Raw genomic sequence first — 24,015 nt, 5'->3', positions numbered from 1 at the left:
GAGGCTGACACAGGAGGACTGCAGTTCAAGGACAGCTTTGGCTACTTAGTGAGACCCTTTGCAACTCAGTGAGACCTGTTTCAAAATAAAGAATAAAAATAGGGCTGAGAGTGTAGCTCGGAGGTACAGAGTCTGTGGGTTCCATCCCCAGTATGGCAAAAAAAAAAAAAAAAAAAAAATCTATACACTCAAAACATACACAAAGACGGGGAAATCTTTCTTTTAATTATTACAATTTTATAATGCAAATTAACAAATACAAAGAACAACCGGGGAACTGCAGTTGTAGCTTGGTGGCAGAACACTTGCCTAGCATGGGTAAGGCCCTGGGTTTGACATCCAGTACAGCAACAAAACAATGAAAAGCAGTATTTAAGCCAGGCACGGTGGTGCACTTCTATATACCTCCTGGTCTCAGGAGGACTGCAGGTTTGAGGCCAGCCTCAGCAACTTAGCAAGATCCTAACATCCTCAGAAATTTAGTGAGACCCTGTTTCACAATAAGACATTAAACAGGGCTGGGAGTGTAGCTCAGATGTAGCACACCCCTGGGTTCAATCCCTGGTTTCAAAAAAAAAAAAAAAAAAGGTAGAACTTAACCCCTTGTTGCCATGAATCCATAAGGTAGGATGTCAACTCAATCCACTCAGTATTAAAAACTAAAGTATACCATAGGCATCAGGACATACAGAATGAATGAGTAGTATTTTCTTCAAACTGGACATTTTGTAAAGTGGTGTATGTATCACAATGATGCAAGCAAGATGCCCAAGAACCTAATTAAAATCACATTTAGTCAGGCGTGGTGGTGTACGCTTGTAATCCAGCATTTGGAGATCGCGCTTTGTGGACAGCCTCAGCTACTACTTACTAAGGCCCTTTGCAACTCAGTGAGACTCTGTTTCAAAATAAAGAATAAAAATAGGTCTGGGGGTGTAGCTCGGAGGTAGAATGCCCCTGGGTTCCATACCCAGTACTGCAAAAAAAAAAAAAAAAAAAAAAAAAAAAAAAAAAAAAAAAAAAATCCCCTTCACAGCCATGCTAGAAAAGTGGTCTCATTCCTTTCGGACCAGAACTTGTTTTATTGAGCATCTAAATGTTTCATTAAGCTGGGCTTAGTGATGCACACTTGTAAGCCTAGTGCTTGGGAGGCTGAGACAGGATGATCACAGGTTTGAGGAAAGCCTCAGAAAATAGTGAAACTCTCAGCAACCTAGTGAGATTCTGTTTCTTAACAAAATTAAAATATGGCTGGGGTATAGCTCAGAGGTAGAATGCCACTGAGTTCAATCCCCAGTGTCACACATACAGACAGTTTCATAAACTAGATCCTAAATGACGTTGGGTTGTTTTAGTAACTGAAAAACATCTTTATAGAATGGAGATTTCTAACAATGAAAAATATGAAAAGAACGAGCTACTGGTTCTGGTTCTGAAGGCTTTTTTTTTTCTTTTTGGCAGTATGGATGGAACCCAGGGGCATTCTACCTCCAAGTTATACCCCCAGCCCCATTTTTTTTTTTTTTTGATGATTTAAAGAAGCTTATTAGAAAGATAGAAATACAGAAAATAGAAATACAGTTTCATACCCGACTGGCATGGAGGGGTGACTCGAAATGAATACACCTCCCAGCCCTATTTTTATTTTCTTTCTTTTTTTCCTTTTCTTCCTTTCTTCTTCTTTTTTTTTTTTTTTTTTTTTTTTGCAGTACTGGGGATGGAACCTAGGGGCATTCTACCTCCGATAGCACCCCAGCCTATTTTTTAGTCTTTATTTTGAAACAGGGTCTCACTGAGTTGCAAAGGGCCTAAGTAGCTGAGGCTGTCCTTGAACTATGAAGCTGTCTCAGCCTCCCAAATGCTAAGATTACAAGTATGCGCCACCACACCTGGCTCTAGTCTTTCTTTCTTTCTTTCTTTCTTTCTTTCTTTCTTTCTTTCTTTCTTTCTTTCTTTCTTTCTTTTTTTGGTGGTACTGGGGTTCCTGGAAGCCCTTCTACCTCCGGGCTACATTCCCAGACCTATTTTTACATTTTTTTTATTTGGAAACAGGGTCTCCTAAGCCAGCGTGCGCGGCTGGCTTCGAACCTGCGCGATCCTCCTGTCTCTGCCTCCTTAACACGGGGATTATAAGCGTGCGCCACCACGCCCGGCTAGTCTCTTTCTTTTTGAAACAGGGTCTTACTGAGTTGCAAAGGGCCTCACTAAATAGCTGAGGCTGTCCTCAAACTGGGATCCTCCTGTCTTAGCCTCCCAAATGCTGGAATTACAAATGTGTGCCACCACATCTGGCTTTGAAGGCCATTTTCTAAAAAGAAAGTTTCAATAATTTTGCATATTCATCAAAAAAGTGTCTCTACAACATTCTTTCAGATGCATATTCTATCACTCAGAAAAATAAATCAAAGTACTCTCTAGTCAGCTAGTTATCCTCGAGCAGTGGGACAGAACCCTTCAGATCAGAATGCTACGCAACTTGCGCATGCTGGGGCAGTCTTCTGCGAGCCTCTCCTCTGTCTTGTGGCAGAAAGGCCGGGCAAGGTCACTGACAAGATCCAGAGCAACGTGTGGGAGATGGGTTCTCTAGATGAAGTCTGAGCAGTTTTCGAGCAGGTGAAGGATCTAATTGTCGCATGCTTCTCTTCTCTGCAGAGAAAAGGAACCAAAAAGTAAATTTCAATCGAATTCACATCAAATTTATTAAAGGAATGGGGATATAGTTCAGTGGTAGAAGGCTTGCTTAGCATGCACAAGGCTCTGGGTTCAACTGCCATCTCAGGATTAGAAAAGTACTGAGAACAATGTGGACATGGCACTCTGGTGGAAAGCTAACACAACTATGACTACAATGCAGTGTGGTAAGAAGGAAAATGAAGACGTGTATAGCAACTAATTGTGGGATAGAGGATGTCAGGAAAAGCTACGGAGCCATGGAGAAGTAATGTCAGCGTTACTCTGTGAAATTTTAAAAATTGAAGAAGTAAAGGCAAGGTGTATGTTTAAAGTCCTGAATTTGCCAAAACAACAAAGCAATTCACTAAAATTTAGTTCTCATTTCTACTGTGCTTCTGTGGAATTTGCATCTAGAAATTTCCCATAAACATACTGCTGACTGTAGGGAGAAAACAAAATCACCTGATGTGATTCCTACCCTTAGGACTAGGGCTTGAAAAGGCCGTCTGTATCCCTCAGGGGACACACTTACCAAGTTGCACTGACACCTTCTGGAGGCACTGTGTACTTTCGTCCATAAAAGCCTGTAGCTGCTTCACTGTTCCTTGCAGCTCATCCATCTGCAGAAAAGAGGTTATGGCTCTCTCAAAGCAGCAGACTATGTGATATTCTCTCCCCAGATGCCACCACAAAGCGAGCAGGCGCCTCTGCCACGCATTCCCGCCATGATGTACTCACATGCACAAAGCAACAGGGCCAAGTGACAATGGACTGACGTCTCTAAATCTGCAAGCCAAAATAAAACTTTCCTCCTTCTAAGTTGATTATTTCAGGCATTATGTCACAGGAAAGCTGACTGACACACATGACAAGATAGCAAAGTCGGTAGGTCAACCGAATAAACTTGAGTCAACTCACCACCAACTCCATACAGTCAAAGACTTTGCTCTGGTTCTGTAATATTTTCTGGTAGTCAGGCTTTGTATTAAGAACTTCCTTCTGGGAAGACCCAAGATATGTAGCAGGGTCTACTTTAACTTCAGTAATTTTGTTTTCAGTTGATTCTCTAAAAACAAGAAAAAGCTTTCAAGGAATTTTATATCATCATTTTGTAGAAAAGCTATTAAAGATTACTTATGAAAAAACCTCCTGCAAGGCTAAATAAATATTCTCCCATCCTAATATAGGTATAAGTTCTTTCTCTCATTTTTCTTTTGTGGTAGAAGGATTGAACCCTTGGCCTTGCATGTAACAGGCAAATAGTCTACACTGAGCTACAGCCCCTGCTCCAGATACATACTGTCTTATCAAGAGGCTCTGAAACCATTGTCCAATATAATGTTTTAATCCACTGAACTCCAGGAAATGCTAGAGGCTTCAGTTAAGATCAATACACAAAGAGCCATACTTGTGCTAGAGTGAGGCTAACGCCTGCTGCTCTAAGATTACCAAAACACTGCTGGTCCTCTTCATTATCCATCTAATTGAACAGAATGGAGAGTTCACAAAGCTGATGCTGACCTTCTCATTATAACTATGACTTTAATTTACTGAGTACTTCAAGGTACCAGATGATACTTTTTTTTTTTTTTTTTGCAGCTATACCCCAGCCCTAAATTATGGAGGGCCTCACTAAGTAGCTGAGGCTGTCCACGAACTGCGATCCTCCGTTCTCAGCCTCCTGAATGCTGGGATTACAAGCGTGCGCCACCACGCCTGGAAAGTTTTTCAAATCATGCTCCTAAAAGTCCCTCTACTGAGATGCTACTTTTGCAAATGGGGTTTAGATAACATTTTATAGTTGAGTTTCTAGGTAAAACTCTTAGAAGAAAAAAAGCTTAGAACTACTAGTTTAAATGTGCAGCTAACCCAAAATTCAGCACTCTCCCATTTTCAAGATCAAGAAAATGATGTTTCCGGGAAGATGGCTACCGAGAAAAGCGGGGCTTAAGAGCCCCGCTAACAACAAACCTCCATTACCACAAAATCAGCGCCTTTCATAGCCAGAAAACACCATCACCAGTGAAACAAAAAATCACCAGGCTCCAGAGAGAAAGCGGACTGAGAACAGAGCCACAGAGGAGATAACCGGCCTATCGCCCGAGGACGCGGCAGACGCGGCGGCAGCAGCGCCATACTGCCGGCGAATTCACGGGACGGCTACAGCAAGCCGAGGTGAGCCACTGCGGAACAGCCAGGCGGGATTTCTCCGCATCTAAAGTTCCCAGTGGCCGAGCTCAGCACACGCTGCAGGGATTCAGAGTGGAAACCAAAACCAAGAAGAAAAAACCAGCCCCACAGCCGAGGGCGTAGCAGCGGCGCCATATTGCCACCGGCAGCAGCAGCACCGAATCCAGCGAGGCCAATACAGCTACATCTGCGCACTCAAGAACAGTGAGTCAAATTGCGGGCCACAGAGGAGAAATCCCAGTACTGTACTCCCTGGGACTTGACCCAGTGGGGGAGGGGCGGTGGCAGAGATATCACACCATAGGAGAACGTGCAACCTGGCACCCCCCACAGTCTAAAGCAGCCTCTAGCGACTCTCTGGGTCGGAGACTCTGTGATAAAACCCAGTAAAGGAGTAGTGGGGTCCGAGATACTACTGACTTGAGATCCAGAACACCTTAAGGGAAGTCATAGTGACCCAAGGGAAGAACCCAGAGAAGGCACAAACATCCGAAATCATGGGAAAGAGGAATAATACTGGAGCAATAAATGCCCACAACCCCACAACATCAGAACCCGATAAAACTGAAAATCAGAGATTTCTAGAAGATCAAATCAGGAAAATAACTGTAGAAATAATAGAGGTGCTTCGAAAAGAACTCAGAGAGAGCCAAAAAGAGATAAAGGATGCAATTAATGAAGTAAAGGCCTCAATTCAAAGCACAAACAACCGATTAGAACACATGGAGAACAGAATCTCGCTCTTAGAAGATGAGCAATCCAAAAATGAACGCATAGTTTCTAATCTAGAAAAAAATATCCGTCAGCAGGAATCTGATATTGAAGAAATATGGGCCCATTTTAAGAGAGCTAACCTAAGAATAATTGGAATAGAGGAGGGAAAAGAAAGTGAAACCAAAGGGATCAACAATCTCTTCAAGGAAGTAATAGCAGAAAATTTTCCAGACATAGAGCAAGAGGTCGATACACAGGTCCAGGAAACTTATAGAACTCCCTTTAGACAGGATCGGAGAAGAGGATCCCCACGCCACATAATTGTCAAAATGACCAATGTGGAAGCCAAGCAGAGAATCTTAAAGGCAACAAAAGCAAAGGGCCAAGTGACATTCAGAGACAAACCAATTAGAATCACTCCAGACTTCCCAAACCAAGTTATGAGAGCCAGAAGGGCTTGGAGTAACATATTCCAAACTCTGAAAGAAAACAACTTCCAGCCAAAAATTTCCTACCCAGCAAAACTTTCTATCAAATTAGAAGGAGAAATAAGAAGCTTCCATGACAAACAGAAACTGAAGGAATTTATGTCTTCAAAACCAGCACTAGAGAAAATACTCAAAGAGATTAACTACAAAGAAGAAATAGGTAACACACTCCAGAACTAGAGAAACAAGATTTTCCATCCAACAAACAACTAAGATTGGTTATCTGTGGAGATTCATTATTTATGTTAGTCTTTTACCTATCTCTAAAGGGTATTGTTTGCCTTTATTGTTGTTAATTTCTAGGATTCCTAGTTGGAATATTAATACACCTTCAGATATAGCATTTGGAAATATTTTATCCCATTCTATTAGTAACTGTTAACTCTGTTTACATTGTCTTTGGATATACAATTTTTTTTTTAGGGAGTTTGTATACTCCTCTGTTGCCTGTGCCTTTGAAATCATAACCAAGAAATCACTGCCAATTTCAATGTTGTGAGGTTTAATGACCCAGATTTTCTCCTAAAAGTTTATAGTCTTAAGATTTATATTTAGGTCTATTATCTATTTTGAGTTAATATTTGTATATGGGATTAGGTAAGGGTCCAATTTTATTCTTTTCCATGTAATTATTATTTTTTAACAATATTTAGTTAAAAGATTAATATTTCCACCACCAAATGTTCGTGGAAACCTTGTCAAAAATAACTTGACAATATATGGAAGAATTTAGCTCTAGGCTTTTATTTAACTCCAATGGTTTATAGATCTGCCTTTAGAATAGTACTACACTGTTTCAATTATTGTAGCTTTATATGGTTTGAAATCAGAAAATATATATCTTCTAGCTTTGTTCTTTTTCAAGATCGTTTTGGGTACCTAGAGTCCATATTCCATATTAGGATAGATTTTTTTTCTGAAAAATAAATATATAAATATATGATAGTTTCACCTAAAAAATAGAAAAAAAATATTCTCTGGTAAGAAAGAAAGCAAAAAGAAATATTGAAATGTTATCTTTAAGTCATCAAAAGCTTGGTATCAGACAAATGAAACTGTTATGTGAGATTATCATTTTTAATTTTAGATAAATTGCCATAATACTAGATGTCAACTACTAAGCCAAGCATGGGAGGGAGGGATAGGGAGAGAATGGGGTGGGGATTGGGTGGGGGCTGACTGAGAAAAGTGTGCATGTATGTCTACAAAAGTATGTATCCTACTATGATGTATGAATACAGTGCACCAATAAAAATAAATAAATTAAAAAAAAAAAAAAAAAAAAAAGAAAATGATGTTTTCTGCTGGGCGTGGTGGCGCACGCTTGTAATCCTTGCCCTTGGGAGGCTGAGACAGGAGGATGGCACAGGCTCGAAGCCAGCCTCAGCTACTTAGTGAGGCTCTCAGCAACTTAGTGAGACCCTGTTTCAAAATAAAAATATAAATAGGTCTGGGACTGTAGCCCAGAGGTAGAAAGCCTGTGGGTTCCAACCCAGTACCACCAAAAAACCAAAAAAAAAAAAAAAAAAAAAAAACAAAAACCCATGTTTTCTTTATCTTCTACCCTCCTCCGCCACTGCCTTCTATCTGTGTCTCCAAAAAGGCTCTGGCCAGGGGTCTCTCCCATGCTCACCCCTCAGAGTCCATGTGCTCATTCAAGTCTCTTGACTATTGCTCTGGGCCCAGACCCAGATGAAAAGCAGAGATGTACCTGTCTCCCAGAAGATGTAAAATGGCAATAAAGGACACAGAACAGAAGCAATTCTGTTCTGGGACTGAAAATAGTCAAAGAGTGATACCAATCTCCCTTCCTTCTCCCTTAACTCCACTGACGGTCAAAGAGTACTAATATAAGGATGGGCATGGTGGTTCACACTTGTATCTCAGGTTCAAGGACAGTCTCAGCAAGTAGTGAGACTCATCAACCTAGCGGAACCCTGTTTCCAAATAAAAACACAAAATAGGACTAGGGGTGTAGCTTGGACGTAGAATGCCCCTGGGTTTAATCCCCAGAACCACACACACACACAAAGTACTAATACACACTTTATAGAGCTTTGCTGAGTTCACTGAACTGTGAGAGAAGATTCACCATTCAATTTGTGCTAACAAAATAGAAATAAGCTCCAATCAAATGCCACAAGGTAAAAATACAGCTTCTTTCCAGTTCCCAGGCCTTACCTGGATGTCTCTTGTGGCTGCACCGCCTCTTGGTAGCGCAGTAAGAGCTGATCCCAAGTCTGACTTTCTACGGAAAATCTACAGAACAAAGGAGAAACCCAGTTACCTTCCGGTCATCTCACTTGAAATCACTCAGAGCAGCAGTAAGCACATTAGGCGTATAATCTGGTTATGAAATGTGAGTAAAAAGGCCATTAAAGGATTAGAAAGCTTGACTGATTCAGAGGATAATAATTCAATCAAATAAAACAGGAGTTCTTAAGAGGTAGTTAACATCCTTGTTCCCTAGACTCCGTCTTATAAAATTAGCCATCAGTAGAGTCCATATAAACATCTCAGTATGCAGGTTTTTAACTTCTACTGTCAATGAGTTAGCACTGAACACCTCGTTTATTACTCATTTTTCCAAGGTTTATTTTCCCCCACAGAATGAATTCAGGTTTCCCAAGCAAAGGTTCACTCATTTTCACTTACTTTGTTATATATTCCTTCATCTCAGCAACTGATGTTTCCAGAGAAAAATCTGATTCTGTCCTGGAATATAGACAGAATTATGAGATTAACACTAATCTTTTAAGAAATGCTTTTTTGTGTGTGTGGTGCTGAAAATTGAACCCAGAGGCATCCTGCCTCTGAGTTACACCCCCAGCCCTCTTTTATATTTTATTTGGAAACAAAAAGTTGCATAGGCCTAAATTGCTAAAGCTGGCCTCAAGTCTGCAATCCTCCTATCTTAGCCTCCCAAGTACTGGGATTACAGGCATGCATCACCAAGCCTGGCTAATTTTTTTTTTTCTTTTGGTGGCACTGGAGATTGAATGTAGGGGCATTCTACCTCCTAGCTACAACCTCAGCCCTATTTTTTAAATTTTTATTTGTATACAGGGTCTTAATAGGCTAGTAAGACTCTCACTACTTGCTGAGACTGTCCTTGAACCTGCAATCCTCACTGTCTCAGCCTCCCAAGTACTTAGATTACAGGTGTGCTCCCAACACCACGTTAATATTTAATTTTTTTGGGGGGGTGGTACTGGGGTTCCTGGAAACCCTTCTACCTCCAGGCTACACTCCCAGACCCATTTTATACTTTTGAAACCCTTCTACCTCCAGGCTACACTCCCAGACTCATTTTATACTTTTTTATTTGGAGACAGGGTCTCTTAAGCCAGTGCAGCTGGCTTCGAACCTGCGCGATCCTCCTGTCTCTGCCTCCCAAGCACGGGGATTACAAGCGTACAACACCATGCTCGGCTTAATATTTAATTTTTAATCGGAGTCTCATTAAATTGCTGAGAGTCTCACTAAGCTGATGAGGCTGGACATGAACCTGCAATCACCCTCAAGATTCCCAATGACTAGGATCTCAAGTGTGCACCACAAGGCCTAAGAAACACTTGCTATCTCTCTATTTATTTATGTGGTGCTGGGGATTGAACCCAGAGGCATTCTACCTCTGAATGACACCCCAAGCTCTATTTTTCTTTTTTTTTTCTTAAAGCAGGTTCTCAACAAGTTACAGAGGGCCTCACTAAGTAGCTGAGGCTAGCCGCAAACCTCGATCCTCCGTCTCAGCCTCCTTAATACTGGGATTACAAGCGTGCGCCACCATGACTGGCTTAAACACTTGCTTTTTTTTTTTTTTTTTTTTTTTTTTTTTTTTTTTTTGGTGGTACTGAGGTTCCTGGAAGCCCTTCTACCTCCGGGCTACACTCCCAGACCTATTTTTACATTTTCATTTTTGGAAACAGGGTCTCCTAAGCCAGCGCGCGCGGCTGGCTTCGAACCTGCGCGATCCTCCTGTCTCTGCCTCCCAAGCGCGGGGATTACAAGCGTGCGCCACCACGCCCGGCTAAACACTTGCTTTTAATATGATGTCTTATGTAATTTTAGTGGCAGTAATTTTTTAACTTTCAACAAACATCTATTGAACTCTATATCTCAGTTCTGCACTATGCAATATAGGTAAGTGGTCCTTTTGCATACTATTTCTCTCATCAATTCCAATTCAAACCATGGCCTGATTAACTTTTCTCTTTCTGTTTTCTTTTGGTACTGGAAATTAAACCCAGAAGCATTCTACATTGAGGTACACCCTTTATACCCTTTTGTGTGTGTGTGTGGGGGGGCAGCAGGTGCTAAGGACTAAACTCCGGAGCATTTTTTTTTTTTTTTTTTGGTGGTACTGGGGGTGGAACCCAGGGGCTTTCTACCTCTGGGCTATACTCCCAGACCTATTTTATACTTTATTTGGATACAGGGTCTCACTAAGTTGCTGAGAGCCTCACTAAGTAGCTAAGGCTGGCTTCGAACCCGTGCGATCCTCCTCTCTCAGCCTCCCAAGCGCAGGGATTACAAACTTGCACCACCACACCCGGCAACTCCAGAGCATTTACCTCCAGAGCTTTTTATTTTTTTATTTGAAAACAGTCTCACTAGGCTACAGAGAATCTTGCTAAATTGCTGAGGCTGACTCTGAACCTACAATCCTCCTGTTTCAGCCTCCCAACTACTGGAATTATAAGTGTGCGCCACCATATAGGCTCCCAAACCTTTCATGTTCTAAGTTGCTGAGGATCTTGGTAAATTGCTTGGCTCAGATTAACTTTTCTTTTTCTTATTTTATGGTACTAGGAATGAAACGCAGGGGTATTCTACCTCCAAGCTACTATATCCCCAACCCTATTTTTTAATCTTTTTTTTTTTCTTCCTTTTTTTGTGGTGCTGGGGATGGAACCCAGTGGCTTTCTACCTCCGGGATACATTCCCAGACCTATTTTTTATTTTATTTGGAAACAGGATCTCACTGAGTTGCTGAGAGCCTCACTAAGTAGCTGAGGCTGGCTTTGAAACTGCACAATCCTCCTGTCTCAGTGTCCCAGGTACTGGGATTACAAGTGTGCACCACCATGCCCGGCTTATCCTTTATTTTGAAACAGGGTTTCACTAAATTGCAGAGGGCCTCACTAAGTATCTGAGGCTATCAGATTAACTTTTCTAAAAATAGTCCTTTATATTAACTTTTCTAAAAATAGTCCTTTAAGCCATGCATGGTAGAGCATGCTTATAATCCCAGTATTTAGGATTACAGGTTCGCAGCCAGCCAACAAAATTTAGACCCTAACAAAACAAGGCTGGGGGTGGTGGTGCACGCTTGTAATCCCAATACTTGGGAGACTGAGACAGGGGGATTGCAGGTTCATGGCCAGCCTTAGCTACTTAGTGAGACACTTTGCAACTTAGTGAAATACTGATTCAAAATAAAGAATTAAAAAATAGAGCTGGAAGTGTAGCTCAGAGGTAAAATGTTGCTGGGTTCAACCCCCAGTACTACATACACACACACACAAAAAAAAACCTGTGACTTATGCTGGGCATGGTGGCACATGCCTTTAATTTCAGTATTTGGGAGGCTGAGACAGAAGGATCATAGTCCAAGGCAGCAATTTATTGAGGCCCTCAACAACTTAGCATGACCCTGTTTTGAAATGAAAAGGGTAAGCCAGGAGTGGTGGCTCACACTTGTAATCCCAGTATTCGGGAGGCTGAGACAGGAGGGTTGCACAGGTTCGAAGCCAGCCTCAGCTACTTAGTGAGGCCCTTTACAACTCAGTGAAACCCTGTTTCAAAATAAAGAACAAGCTGGGTGTGGTGACCACGCTTGTAATCCCAGCATTCGGGAGGCTGAGACTGGAGAATTGTGCTTCGCAGCCAGCCTCAGCTACCTTAGTGAGGCTCTTTGCAACTCAGTAAGAACCTGTTTCAAAATGAAGAATAAAAATAGGGCTGGGGGTTTAGCTCAGAGGTAGAATGCTGCTGGGTTCCATCCCCAGTACCGCAAAAACAAACAAACAAAAAATCTTATGAAAAAGTAGACCTCAAGCCGGGCATAGTGGCGCACACTTGTAATCCCTGCGCTTGGGAGGATCGCACGGGTTCCAAGCCAGCCTCAGCTACTGAGTGAGGCTCTCAGCAATTCAGTGAGACCCTGTTTCCAAATAAAGCATAAAATAGGTCTGGGAGTATAGCCTGGAGGTAAAAGCCCCTGGCTTCCACCCACAGTACCACACGCACACACACACACACACAAAACAAAACAAAACAAAACAAAAAAACCTCTGTGAAGTCCAAACTTAAAAGCTCATGATTTAAGTATAAGAACACAGGGCGGCCAGGCGTGGTGGCGCATGCTTGTAATCCCCACGCTTGGGAGGCAGAGACAGAAGGATTCGCGCAGGTTCGAAGCCAGCCTTGCTGGTTTAAGAGACTCTCTTTCCAAATAAAAATATATATATATATAAATAGATTTGGGAGTGTAGCCCGGAGGTAGAAGGGTTCCATCCCTATTACCAACAAAAAAACAAACAAACAAATAAAACAAAACAAAACAAAAAAACCCACACACAGGGCATCTCAGAGGCATGGGCTTATCATTCCAGATTCTGGGAGGCTGAGACATGAGGATCACAGGTTTGGAGCTGGTACATAGTAACTTAGCAAGACCTTGTTTCAAAAATAAGTAAAAAGAGTCGGGCGTGGTGGCGCACGCTTGTAATCCTAGCATTCGGGAGGCTGAAACTGGAGGATTGCGGTTCACAGACAGCCTCAGCTACTTAGTGAGGCCCTCCGCTACTTAGTGAGGCCCTCCACAACTTAGTGAGATCCTGTTTCAAAATAAAGAATAAAAATAGGTCAGGGGTGTAGCTCAGAGGTTGAATGCCCCTGGGTTCCATCCCCAGAATTGCAAAAATGAATGAATGAATAGAGCTGAGAGTACAGCTCTGAAAAACTACCCATTTGGGGACTGGGATTTTTTTTGGTGGTACTGGGGATGGAACCAAGGGCCATTCTACCTCTGAGCTACACACCATCCCTATTTATTGATATTATTTTTTTTTTTCTAGTACCGGGATCGGAACCCAGGAGCATTCTACCTCCAAGCTACACACCCAGCTCTATATTTTATTCACTTTGAAACAAGGTCTCACTAAGTTGTGGAGGCTGGCTGTGAACCTGCGATCCTTCTGTCTCAGATTCCCCAAGTACTGGAATTACAAGCGTGTGCCATCATGTCCAGCCAAGGTTGAAATTTTTAAATTTCTGCTAATATTCTTGCTTGCCAAGTGCCAAACAGCATGAGTTTCTCTCAGCTTGCTGGCTGGCAAGGATCTGAATGTTTCCCCTCATCTTTCCACTGTGGGAACCTTCCCACCACTCAGTTCTTACAGGTCTCAGTCCAAAGGTAGAAACCTACAGCTCTCTGAACACGCTGACTCAAGCTGCCTTTACCCTCAAGTCACTATCTACTTGTTGACCTCCTAAACTGCCACTATTAAATCATATTTTCTTTGTATTTGACTGTCTCCTCTGTTAAAATGTAAGCGTTATTGTTTGACTTACTTATAGCTATATATCTAATATCTAAAAGAACCTGGGCTAGCTGGGCATGGTGGTGCATGCTTGAAATCCCAGTACTTGGAAGGCTGAAACAGGAGGATCCAGGTTCATGGCAAGCTACAGCTACTTAGAAGTCTTCTGCAACTTAGCAAGACCCTGTTTCAAAATCAAGAATAAAAAATAGGGCTGGGGGTGTAGATCAGAGGTAGAATATCACTAGGTTCAATCCTCAGTACCACAAAAAAAAATAAGATAAAATAAAATAACCTGGCACCAAGAAGACCTGGATATAAGTTTATTTGGTAAGTGAAGAACTAATTAATTGTAATAAAACATCTTAATTCAGTTATAATTTAGGACAAACGGGAAATTAATTGTTCTTACTCTTTTGAATCTTCAAAACATTTTTGTAGAGTTCCATCACTTTCCAGTCTGTCTGCAAAATGTTCCAACTCTTCAGAAAGAGAAGATGCTACAAAGGACAAATTCATGTCATAAAATAGAAATAATATAAATTTTCACAATAAGCTCATAACAAAGATACTCAAGGTATACTCGGGTCTAGGGTCTCCTATTACATTGTATCTTCTGCACGCACCAAAAAAGTGGTTTAAGTATTCAGAATTTTTTTTCCTCTGGTAGGTATAGATAAAATGGAAGATAACTCCTGTTCATGGCATTTATGATAAATGTTTTTGTACTTAACTAGTGAAAATGCAGTTTAAAAAGTATATGCACAGCCGGGCGTGGTAGCGCATGCTTGTAATCCCTGCGCTTAGGAGGCTGAGACAGGAGGATCACACAGGTTCGAAGCCAGCCTCAGCTGGCTTAAGAGACCCTGTTTTCAAATAAAATATAAAATAGATGTGGGAGTATAGCCCTGAGGTAGAAGGCCCCTGGGTTCCATCCTCAGTACCACCAAAAAAAAAAAAAAAAAAAAAAAAGTATATGCACAGCCGGGCACAGTGGCTCACGCTTGTAATCCCAGCATTCAGGAGGCTAAAACAGGAGGATCACGGTTCACAGAGAGCCTCAGCCACTTAGTGAGGTCCTTTGCAACTCAGTGAGACCCTGTTTCAAAATAAAGAATAGAAAATAAGGCTGGGGGTATAGCTCGAAGGTAGAATGCCTTGATATTAGTTATTAAGAAAATCCTCCGGGCATGGTGGTGTATGCTTATAATCCTAGCATTCGGGAAGCTGAGAGAAGGATCATGGTTCACAGACAGCCTCAGCTACTTAGTGAGGTTCTTTGCAACTCAATGAGACCCTGTTTCAAAATAAAGAATATAAAATAGGGTTGGGAGTGTAGCTTGGGGATAGAATGCCCCTGGGTTCCATCCCCAGTACCAAAGGGAGGGGGAAAAAATCCTGAAGCTGGTAGTGCCCCATGCTTGAAATCTCAGTACTTGGGAAGCTCAAACACAAGGATTGCAGGTTTGAGACCAGCCTCACTAATTTAGTGAGACCATTTTTCAAAAAGAAAAAAAATAGGGTAGAGGTTTAGCTTTGAGACAGACTGCCTATGGATTCAACCTCTAGTACCAAAAAAAAAAAAAAAAAGATAACTGTCTAGGTACTGTGATGCACACCTGTAATCTGTAATCCCAGGACTTCAGAGGCTGAGACAGGAGGATGACAGGTTCAAGGTCAGCCCATGGTAAGCTAGTGAGACCCTGTTTCAAAACTAAAAAATAAAAAAAGGGTAAGAGCTCTTACCCTTTTTTTGAGATAAACAATTTCAGCTGGCAAGTAAGCCTGAAGTCATGTATTTTCTAAGTCTTTTAAAAAATAAAGTACCAGGGGGCTTAGTAGCAAAATGCTTGAGTAGCATGCATGAGGCCATGGATCTGATCCCAGAACTGCCCCCACCAAAAAAAGAGAAAACAACAACCAAAATAGGTACAAGACTCAAAGCTCATTCACTTATCCTCAGCAACTTACCTTTTGCTCTAAAACTTTCAAGACTGAAGCCTTTAGTGTCCCTTAGGAAAGGTTCAAGTTTCTGAACAGAGAACTAAAGAAAGAAAAGCATTTTCAGTACAAACATCAAAAATTTTCAGGCCAGCTCTAAATTCATGTAAATTCTTGTTTAGTAAATGTGAAACTAGTTGGGCATGGTGGTGCACGCTTGTCATCCCAGCATTCAGGAGGCTGAGACTGGACGATCGCAGTTCATGGTCAGCCTCGGCTACTTAGCCAGGCCCTTAGCAACTCACTGAGAACCTGTTTCAAAAATAAAAAGCCTAAAAAATAGGGCTGGGGGTTTAGCTTGGAGATATAATGCCCCTGGGTTCCATCTCTGGTACCTCCAAAAAAAAAAAAAAAAAAAGTGAAACTAAATGACAAATTTTCAGCTAAGATTTTTCATACAAATAAGGAGAAAAGTCTTTATTGTTCAGATACTTATTTATTTCTGGTGGTACTGGGGATTGAACCCAGGAGCATTCCACCTGAGTTACAAGCCCCAGCCGTTTCTTTCCTTCCTTCCTTCCCTCTTGTGGTACTGGGGATTAAATCCAGGAGAATTTTACCTCCAGCTTTGTTTGTTTTGAAAAAGGGTCTCATGGCCGGGCGTGGTGGCGCACGCTTGTAATCCCCGCGCTTGGGAGGCAGAGACAGGAGGATCGCGCAGGTTCGAAGCCAGCCACGCGCGCTGGTTTAGGAGACCCTGTTTCCAAATTAAAAAAAAATGTAAAAATAGGTCTGGGAGTGTAGCCCGGAGGTAGAAGGGCTTCCAGGAACCCCAGTACCACCAAAAAAAAAAAAAAAAAAAAAGGGTCTCATTAGGTTGCGAAGAGGCTCACTAAGCAGCTGAGGCTAGTCTTGAACCTGAGATTCTCCTGTTTCTGCCTCACAAGTAGTGGGATTACAGGCATGTGCCACCATGCTCATCTTTAGCTATTTCTAATTTTGAAAAAGGGTCTTGCTAAATTGCTGAAGATCTTGAGAAGTTGTTGAGGCTGGCCTCAAACCTGCGATCCCCTATCTTAACCTCCCAAGTACTGGGATTACAGAAATATGCCACCATACCTGCCTACGTGTTTATTTACTTTTTTATTCATTTATTTATTTATTTAGTGCTGCTGGGAACCATGATCCTCCTCTCTCGGCCCTCCCAGTTACTGGGATTACAGCATATATAACTATGCCTGGCTCACATTTTTTTTGTGTGTGTGTGGGTCTGGGGATGGAACTCAGGGGTATTGTGCCTCTGAGTTATACCCCCAGCCCGATTTTTTATTCTTTATTTTGAAAAAGGGTCTCATTAAGTTGCAAAGGACCTCACTAAGTAGTTGAGGGTGTCCGCAAATCACAATCCTCCCGTCTCAGCCTCCTAAATGCTGGGATTACAAGCGTACACCACCACACCCAGCTTTACATTTTTACTTTTAACTGAGAAAAAAAAGTAATTCACATAAATTACTTGTTTATCCAGACTGCCATAAGCACCAGTGAGACATATAACAATACAACTTCTCAAAAAGTATCATGTATTGGTTTAGTAGACCTCAAATGTCTACAGCGTAAGCTCTTCACCTCTACTCATTTTTTAATTTCCAGCACTTGTTAATGGACAAAACATACTAGTGCAATCTATTAGCTGCTCAGTTAGCAACAGCAGCAACAATGAATTGAGAGAGAGCTTGGTCCAAAGAGAAAGCTGCTATGATTGAATTTAAATTCATCCCAGAAATTAATGTATTTGGGGGAGGGTACTGAGGACTGAACCCAGAGGCATACCTCTTAGCTATACCCCCAAAACTTACTTTCTGTGTATGGTACTGGGGATCAAACATAGGGGCATTCTACCTCTAAGATATACCCCCAGCCCTATTTATTTATTTATTTATTTTTATTTTGGTGGTACTGGGGGTGGGACCCAGGGGCTTTCTACCTCTGGGCTATACTCCCAGACCTATTTTATACTTTATTTGTTTGTTTGTTTGTTTTTATGGTGGTACTGGGGTTCCTGGAAGCCCTTCTACCTCTGGGCTACACTCCCAGACCTAATTTATATTTTTTTATTTGGAAACAGGGTCTCTTAAACCAGCGGGGCTGGTTTCAAACCTGTGTGATCCTCCTGTCTCCGTCTCCCAAGTGCGGGGATTATAACTGTGCGCCACCACACCTGGTTTTTTATACTTTATTTGGAAACAGAGTCTCCCTAAGTTACTGAGAGCCTCACTAAGTAGCTGAGGCTGGCTTCGAACCCGTGCGACCCTCCTGTCTCAGCCTCCTAAGCACAGGGATTACAAGCGTGTGCCACCACACCCGGCTTATTTTTTTTATTTTGAAATGGGGTCTCACTAAGTTGTGAAGGGTCTCACTAGGTTGAAGAGGCTGGCTATGAACCTTCAATCCTCTTGTCTTAGCCTCCCAAGTACTGGGATTTTAAGTGTGTGGCACTACTCCCAGTTACTTTTTATTTTTTTGAAACAGTCTCGCTAAATTGCTAGGTTTGGCCTCCTGTCTCATTTCTCCCAAGGCTTCCATCCTCCTGTCTTAGCCTCCCTAGTACTAGGTTCACAGGTACTGTGTGCACCACCACATCCAGGAGAGACTAACATTTGTTTAATTAGTTTATCACACAGTCCTAATATGTCTTTCAAATCATCCCAATAATAGCAGAAACACAATAAGAAGTGTTTCCCAATCCCAAAAACCTTACCTTAAAACTGGAAAGCAGGAGGGAGCCAAGCCGTTTGCTTTCTGCTAAGTTGACACTGATTGACCTGCTAAGTTCTAAGAAAAAATATCACACTTAAGGAGCTGCATCTTTACATAAAAAAGTAACAAAACAAAAATTTCCTACTTCTTGAAACAACCCAATTTACGCAGAAGCAGCCTTCTTTGATCAATTTAGAATTATAATACTTCCAAAAAGCCAGGCGTGGTGGTGCACGCTTGTAACCCCAGCATTCAGGAGGCTGATACTGGAGGATCCCAGTTCGCAGACAGCCTCAGCTACTTAGTGAGGCCCTCTGCAACTCAGTGAGAGTTGAGATCTATACCACCAACCCAGCATAGAACAATGTTTTTAAACATCATTGTCATGCCTGTTACATAAAAATGTTCAAGTGTTCTTATCTCCTTTCTTTGAATGGTGCATATGAATCATAAAAATAAATTATTTTTTATCTACCTTGCTTAACAAAACAAGACTTTAATACATAAAGGAAATTCTTATAACATTCTTAAAATATTTGATATACAAATAAGTAAACTTCATTCCTCTGTGATCCTGGAAGTATTATCTTTTTTTTTTGCAGGTCTAGGGATGGAACCCAGGGACATTTGACCTCCGAGCTACACCCCGTGTCCTATTTTTTTTTTTTAATTCTTTATTTTGAAACAGGATCTAAGTTGTGGAGGGCCTAAGTAGCTGAGGCTGTCCGCCCCTCTGGTCTCAGCCTCCTGAATGCTGGGATTACAAACGTGTGTCAACATGCCTGGCTCCCCACCCTATTTTATTTTGCAACTGGGTCTCACTAAATTGTGGAAAGCCTTGCTAAATTGCTGAGGTTGGCTGTGAATCTAAGATCCTCCTGACTGAGCCCCCAAGTACTGGTATTACAGGTGTGCATCACCATGCCTGGGAAGATATTATTATTATTATTTTTTTTTTTTTTTGCAGGTCTGGGGATGGAGCCCAAGGGCATTCGACCTCCAAGCCACAACCCCTGCCCTATTTTTTATTCTTTATTTTGAAACTGGGTCTCACCGAGTTGCAGAGAGCCTCACTAAGTAGTTGAGGCTGTCCACAAACTGCAATCCTCTGGTCTCAGCCTCCCGAATGCTAGGATTGCTGGGATTACAAGTGTGCGCCATCACGCTCGGCTAGGGAAGATATTATTTATGTCAATTATGTATATGTATATATATATATATATATATTTTTTTTTTTTTTTTTTTTTTTTTTGCAGTACCAGGTATGGAACCCAGGGGCATTGTAGCTCTGAGCCACACCCCCAGCCCTATTTTTAAGTCTTTTTTTTTTTTTTTTTGGTGGTACTGGGGTTCCTGGAAGCCCTTCTACCTCCAGGCTACACTCCCAGACCTATTTTTACATTTTTATTTGGAAACAGGGTCTCCTAAGCCAGCGTGCGCGGCTGGCTTCGAAGCTGCACAATCCTCCTGTCTCTGCCTCCCAAGCGCGGGGATTACAAGCGTGCGCCACCACGCCCGGCTTAAGTCTTTTTATTTTATTTTTTTGGTGGTACTGGGGATGGAACCCTTCTACCTCCGGGGTACACTCCCAGACCTATTTTTTTTTAATATATTTTATTTGGAAACAGGATCTCTTTTTTTTTTTTTTTTTTTTTTGGTGGTACTGGGGTTCCTGGAAGTCCTTCTACCTCTGGGCTACACTACCAGACCTTTTTTTAAATTTTTATTTGGAAATAGGGTCTCTTAAGCCAGCAAGGCTGGCTTTGAACCTGCGCGATCCTCCTGTCTCCGCCTCCCATGCGCAGGTATTATAAGCATGAGCCACCACACCCAGCTGTCTTTTTATTTTTGAAACAGGGTCTCACTGAGTTGTGAAGTGCCTCACTAAGGAGCTGAGGCTGTCCGTGAACCATAATTGTCTGGACTCTGCCTCCCGAATGCTGGGATTACATGCATGCACCACAATGCCTGGCTCCAATTATGTACATTTTCTTTTTTTATTTATTTTTATTTTTTTGAAACCGGGTCTCACCGAGTTGCAGAGGGCCTCACTAAGTAGCTGAGGCTGTCCACAAACCGCGATCCTCCGGTCTCAGCCTCCCAAATGCTGGGATGACAAGCGTGCGCCACCACACCCGGCTTTATGTACATTTTAAAACAGTTATATAGTCTGGCACTATGACACATGCCCGTAATCTCAGCTACTCAGGAGGTTGTGGCAGGAAGATCTCAAGTTCAAGGATAGTTTGGGCAATTTAGTGAAGGCCTATCTCAAAAGATAAATAAAGCCAGACATAGCAGACCATGCTTATAATCCCAGTACTTGGGAGCCTGAGACAGAAGGATTGCAGGTTCAAGGACGGCCTCAGCAAGTAGTGAGACTCTCATCAACTTAGCGAGACCTGTTTCAAAAATAAAAATAAAATAGAGCAGGGGTATAGCTTGGAAGTAGAATGCCCCTGGATTCAATCCCCAGTATCCTCCCCTCCCCAGAAATAAACAAAAAGGAGTGGAGTGTAGCTCAGTGGTAGAGTGCTTGCTTAGCATATGCAAGGACCTGGGTTCAATCTCAGGTACTAGGAAAAACAAAACAAAAAAACACAATTATATAGCAAAGGAAGTCTAGCTTTGAGAATTATGAGAACTACATGTCTTTTTGTCCTTCACCTTCAGCTAGTTATGTTTTTAACGTTCTCATCTCTTCTCTTGATTAATTCTTACTGATGTTAATCAAGAAAAACAGGATTTTTTCTGCCTGTAACCAAGGAAACCTGGCAGGCAGACAGAACTAGGAAATCATCAATCTTATCACATTGGTAATTTTCTTTTCTTCTTTCCTCTCTCTCTCTTTCTCTTTCTTTTTGCAGTACTGGGGATGGAACCCAGGGGCATTCTACCTCTGAGCCACACCCCCAGCCCTATTTTTTATTCTTTATTTTGAAACAGGGTCTCACTGAGTGTACTGTAAAGGGCCTCACTAAGTACCTGAGGCTGTCCATGAACTGCTATCCTCCTGTCTCAGCCTCCTGAATGCTGGGATTACAAGCGTGCATCACCAAGCCCGGCTGGTAATTTTCTATTACACAGAAAGTTAAGTCTAAATGCTCTAGGGATGAAGGTAGGGCTAACCTTGGGGAACTACTAATGTTATCTTGTCACATCCCCCGTGCATGAGAACTGTTGAAGTAATTTTCTTTTTTATTGTACTGGGGATGGAAACCAGGGACTTTCTAGCTCCGGGCTATATTCCCAGACCTATTTTATATTTTATTTGGAAACAGGGTCTCACTAGGTTGCTAAGAGCCTAAGTAGCCGAGGCTGGCTTTGAACATGTGCAATCCTCCTGTCTCAGCCTCCCAAGTACTGGAATTACGCATGAGCCAACATGCTTGGCTTAAAGCAATTTTCTGATATGCTACATGCCTATTTCTATCCATATTTCCTTCTACATATCAGATGATCTGGATTAAAGTAGTACTTTAAAATAATCACAACAGTTTAGCATTTGAAGCCGTAGTATCTGTGAAATATGCACTATGCTATATATCTACTCATTTAATTTTCACACAACCCTGTAAGAAGGCCCAGTTCACTGGGAAGACCGTAAGGCAAAGTAGGTTAAGTAATCTGCTCAAGACCACACTAGACTTTTCACATCACATCTTGTACTGTGACGCTGAGATAGTTACAAATATAAATTCACACAAAAGTCACAATAAAATATGGCATACGCCTGTAATCCCAGTACTTGGGAGGCTGAAAAAGGAGGATCACAGATTCAAGATAAGCCACAGCAACTTAGTGAGGCTTTCAGCAAACTAGCAAGATCCTGTTTCGAAAAAATTTTTTTTTTTTTTTTTTTGGTGGTACTGGGGTTCCTGGAAGCCCTTCTACCTCCGGGCTACACTCCCAGACCTATTTTTACATTTTTATTTGGAAACAGGGTCTCCTAAGCCAGCGCGCACGGCTGGCTTCGAACCTGCGCGATCCTCCTGTCTGCCTCCCAAGCGCGGGGATTACAAGTGTGCACCACCACGCCCGGCAGATCCTGTTTCGAAATTTAAAAAAATAAAACAAAATAGGGCTGGGGTATAGCTCAGAGGTAGAATGCCCCAGGGTTCAATCCCCAGTACCACAAAAACAAAACAAACAAAAACAGGTTTTCATTCTAGATTTTTTTTTGGTGTTGAGGATCGAGCCGAACACCTCACACATGCTAAATACACACTTTACAACTGAACACACCTGCATCCCATTCTAGGTGTTTTTATGAGCATCTTCCCTCTGGAGTTATGCACAATTATAAAGGCTAAAATCAGATATCAGTGCATCCACCTTCTGTTCCACTTTAGGGTAGGAGGCAGAAAGCCAAAGGAAGAGCTTATCATCCTAGCTGGGTTTGTGTGCTGAATAACTAGCAATCAGAATTTCTGTTCATGGCAGCTAATACAATATAAATAGCAGTAACACTGAACACTTACTGGATGTGTGACATCAGAATTTATAAATACAGAACATCCTCCCATGGTAGGTAGTATTATTTCCATCTTATAGATAAAGAAACAGACTCAACGAGGTAAAGTGATTTCCTCCAAGTCACAAAGCCAAAAAGTACAGTCACGTCTATTCTGCTATACTTTCTGTCATTCCTCACTGCCTCTTATCTGAGCTGGAACCTGTTGTATGTACATAGCACCCCACCTGTGATGCCCTGGTGAAAAGGTGGCAGTGACTTCCGCCGGTTTATTTCTTTCATACTTGCACGCCGCCAGGATTGCCTCCTGTCTTGACGGTTGACAGACTGTTCTTGAGGGGACAAATGAAGGGATCTCAAATGAACTTCCTGATGGCTGACATCACGACTTCCCCCTTCTTCAGGGCTAGAGCCAAGGTGAATTCTTTCCTTTGAAACGCCTTGTGTCATCTCCAGGGAGGCAGATGATTTAGCGAACTCTTCCACAGGGTTGACACTTGATTGCAACTGACGATCATGAGTCTTAGATGCCATTGGTTTCTCTTCTAGCATTTGTTATAAAAAAGTCAGTATACAGAATCAAAGCCACCACGAGTAAGTATGTAAGTGAAAAGGTGGAAAAAGAAAACATATGCCCCACACGGCAGCGCATGCTCCTGAAGCAGGAGGATCAACTGAGCCCAGAAGTTTGGGGTCAGCCTGGGCAACACAGTAGGATCCCAGAAGGAGGGAGGGAGGGAAGGAGAGACGGAGGGACGAAGGAAGGAAGGAAGGAAAAACAGAGAGAGAATATGCCCTCCGATCATGGAAACATTGAGAAAGCATTTCTACAAATAACATGTGTATGTGATTTCAAATCCACCAGGAGCCAGGAAAGAATTAGATTATAGCTCAGAAGCCTGAAATCAAGATAAAAGGTACTGATTTCATTGACACTCACCTACAAACTCTGATCTGGTTACTGAAGTCATCCTGGGTGTAGAACTCTGAAAATAATTTTTTTTAAAAAGTGATGTTTTTCATATTTCAGGTCTAATTTCACTGGGATTTACTAACCCAGAATGAACCTTGTACTTTCCATCCTCTCTAACGTGCCTTCACCTACCTCCTCCATAGAGAATATAGCAGAGGTTACTGTTTCCCTATTCTAAACTTCTACAAAATTGCTAGAAATACATGTGTCTCAGCTGGGTGTGATGGCACACACCTGTAAACCCAGTACTTGTGAGTC

General features: G+C 42.0%; 1 protein-coding gene across 2 annotated transcripts; it reads right to left on the bottom strand.

The window, feature by feature from the left end:
- Positions 1–2,542: 2,542 nt before the first annotated feature.
- Positions 2,543–23,755, bottom strand: DSN1 (DSN1 component of MIS12 kinetochore complex; the record flags this gene model as incomplete). Of its 2 annotated transcripts, XM_080716151.1 has the most annotated exons (10): positions 2,543–2,646; positions 3,206–3,293; positions 3,592–3,739; positions 8,247–8,324; positions 8,721–8,780; positions 14,025–14,112; positions 15,584–15,656; positions 18,312–18,385; positions 23,012–23,329; positions 23,725–23,755. In XM_080716151.1, the coding sequence occupies 10 exons, from the start codon at positions 23,753–23,755 to the stop codon at positions 2,543–2,545; spliced, it is 1,062 nt and encodes a 353-aa protein (XP_080572277.1). The 2 variants fall into 2 exon arrangements, with proteins under 2 accessions (XP_080572277.1, XP_080572278.1); XM_080716152.1 differs by lacking the exon at positions 23,012–23,329.
- Positions 23,756–24,015: the final 260 nt, after the last annotated feature.

This window comes from Muscardinus avellanarius (genome assembly GCF_963383645.1).
Source record: "Muscardinus avellanarius genome assembly, chromosome: 19".
NCBI lineage: Eukaryota > Metazoa > Chordata > Mammalia > Rodentia > Gliridae > Muscardinus > Muscardinus avellanarius.
Note: the sequence above shows the minus strand (reverse complement) of the source record. Positions and strands in the feature narration are given on the sequence as shown.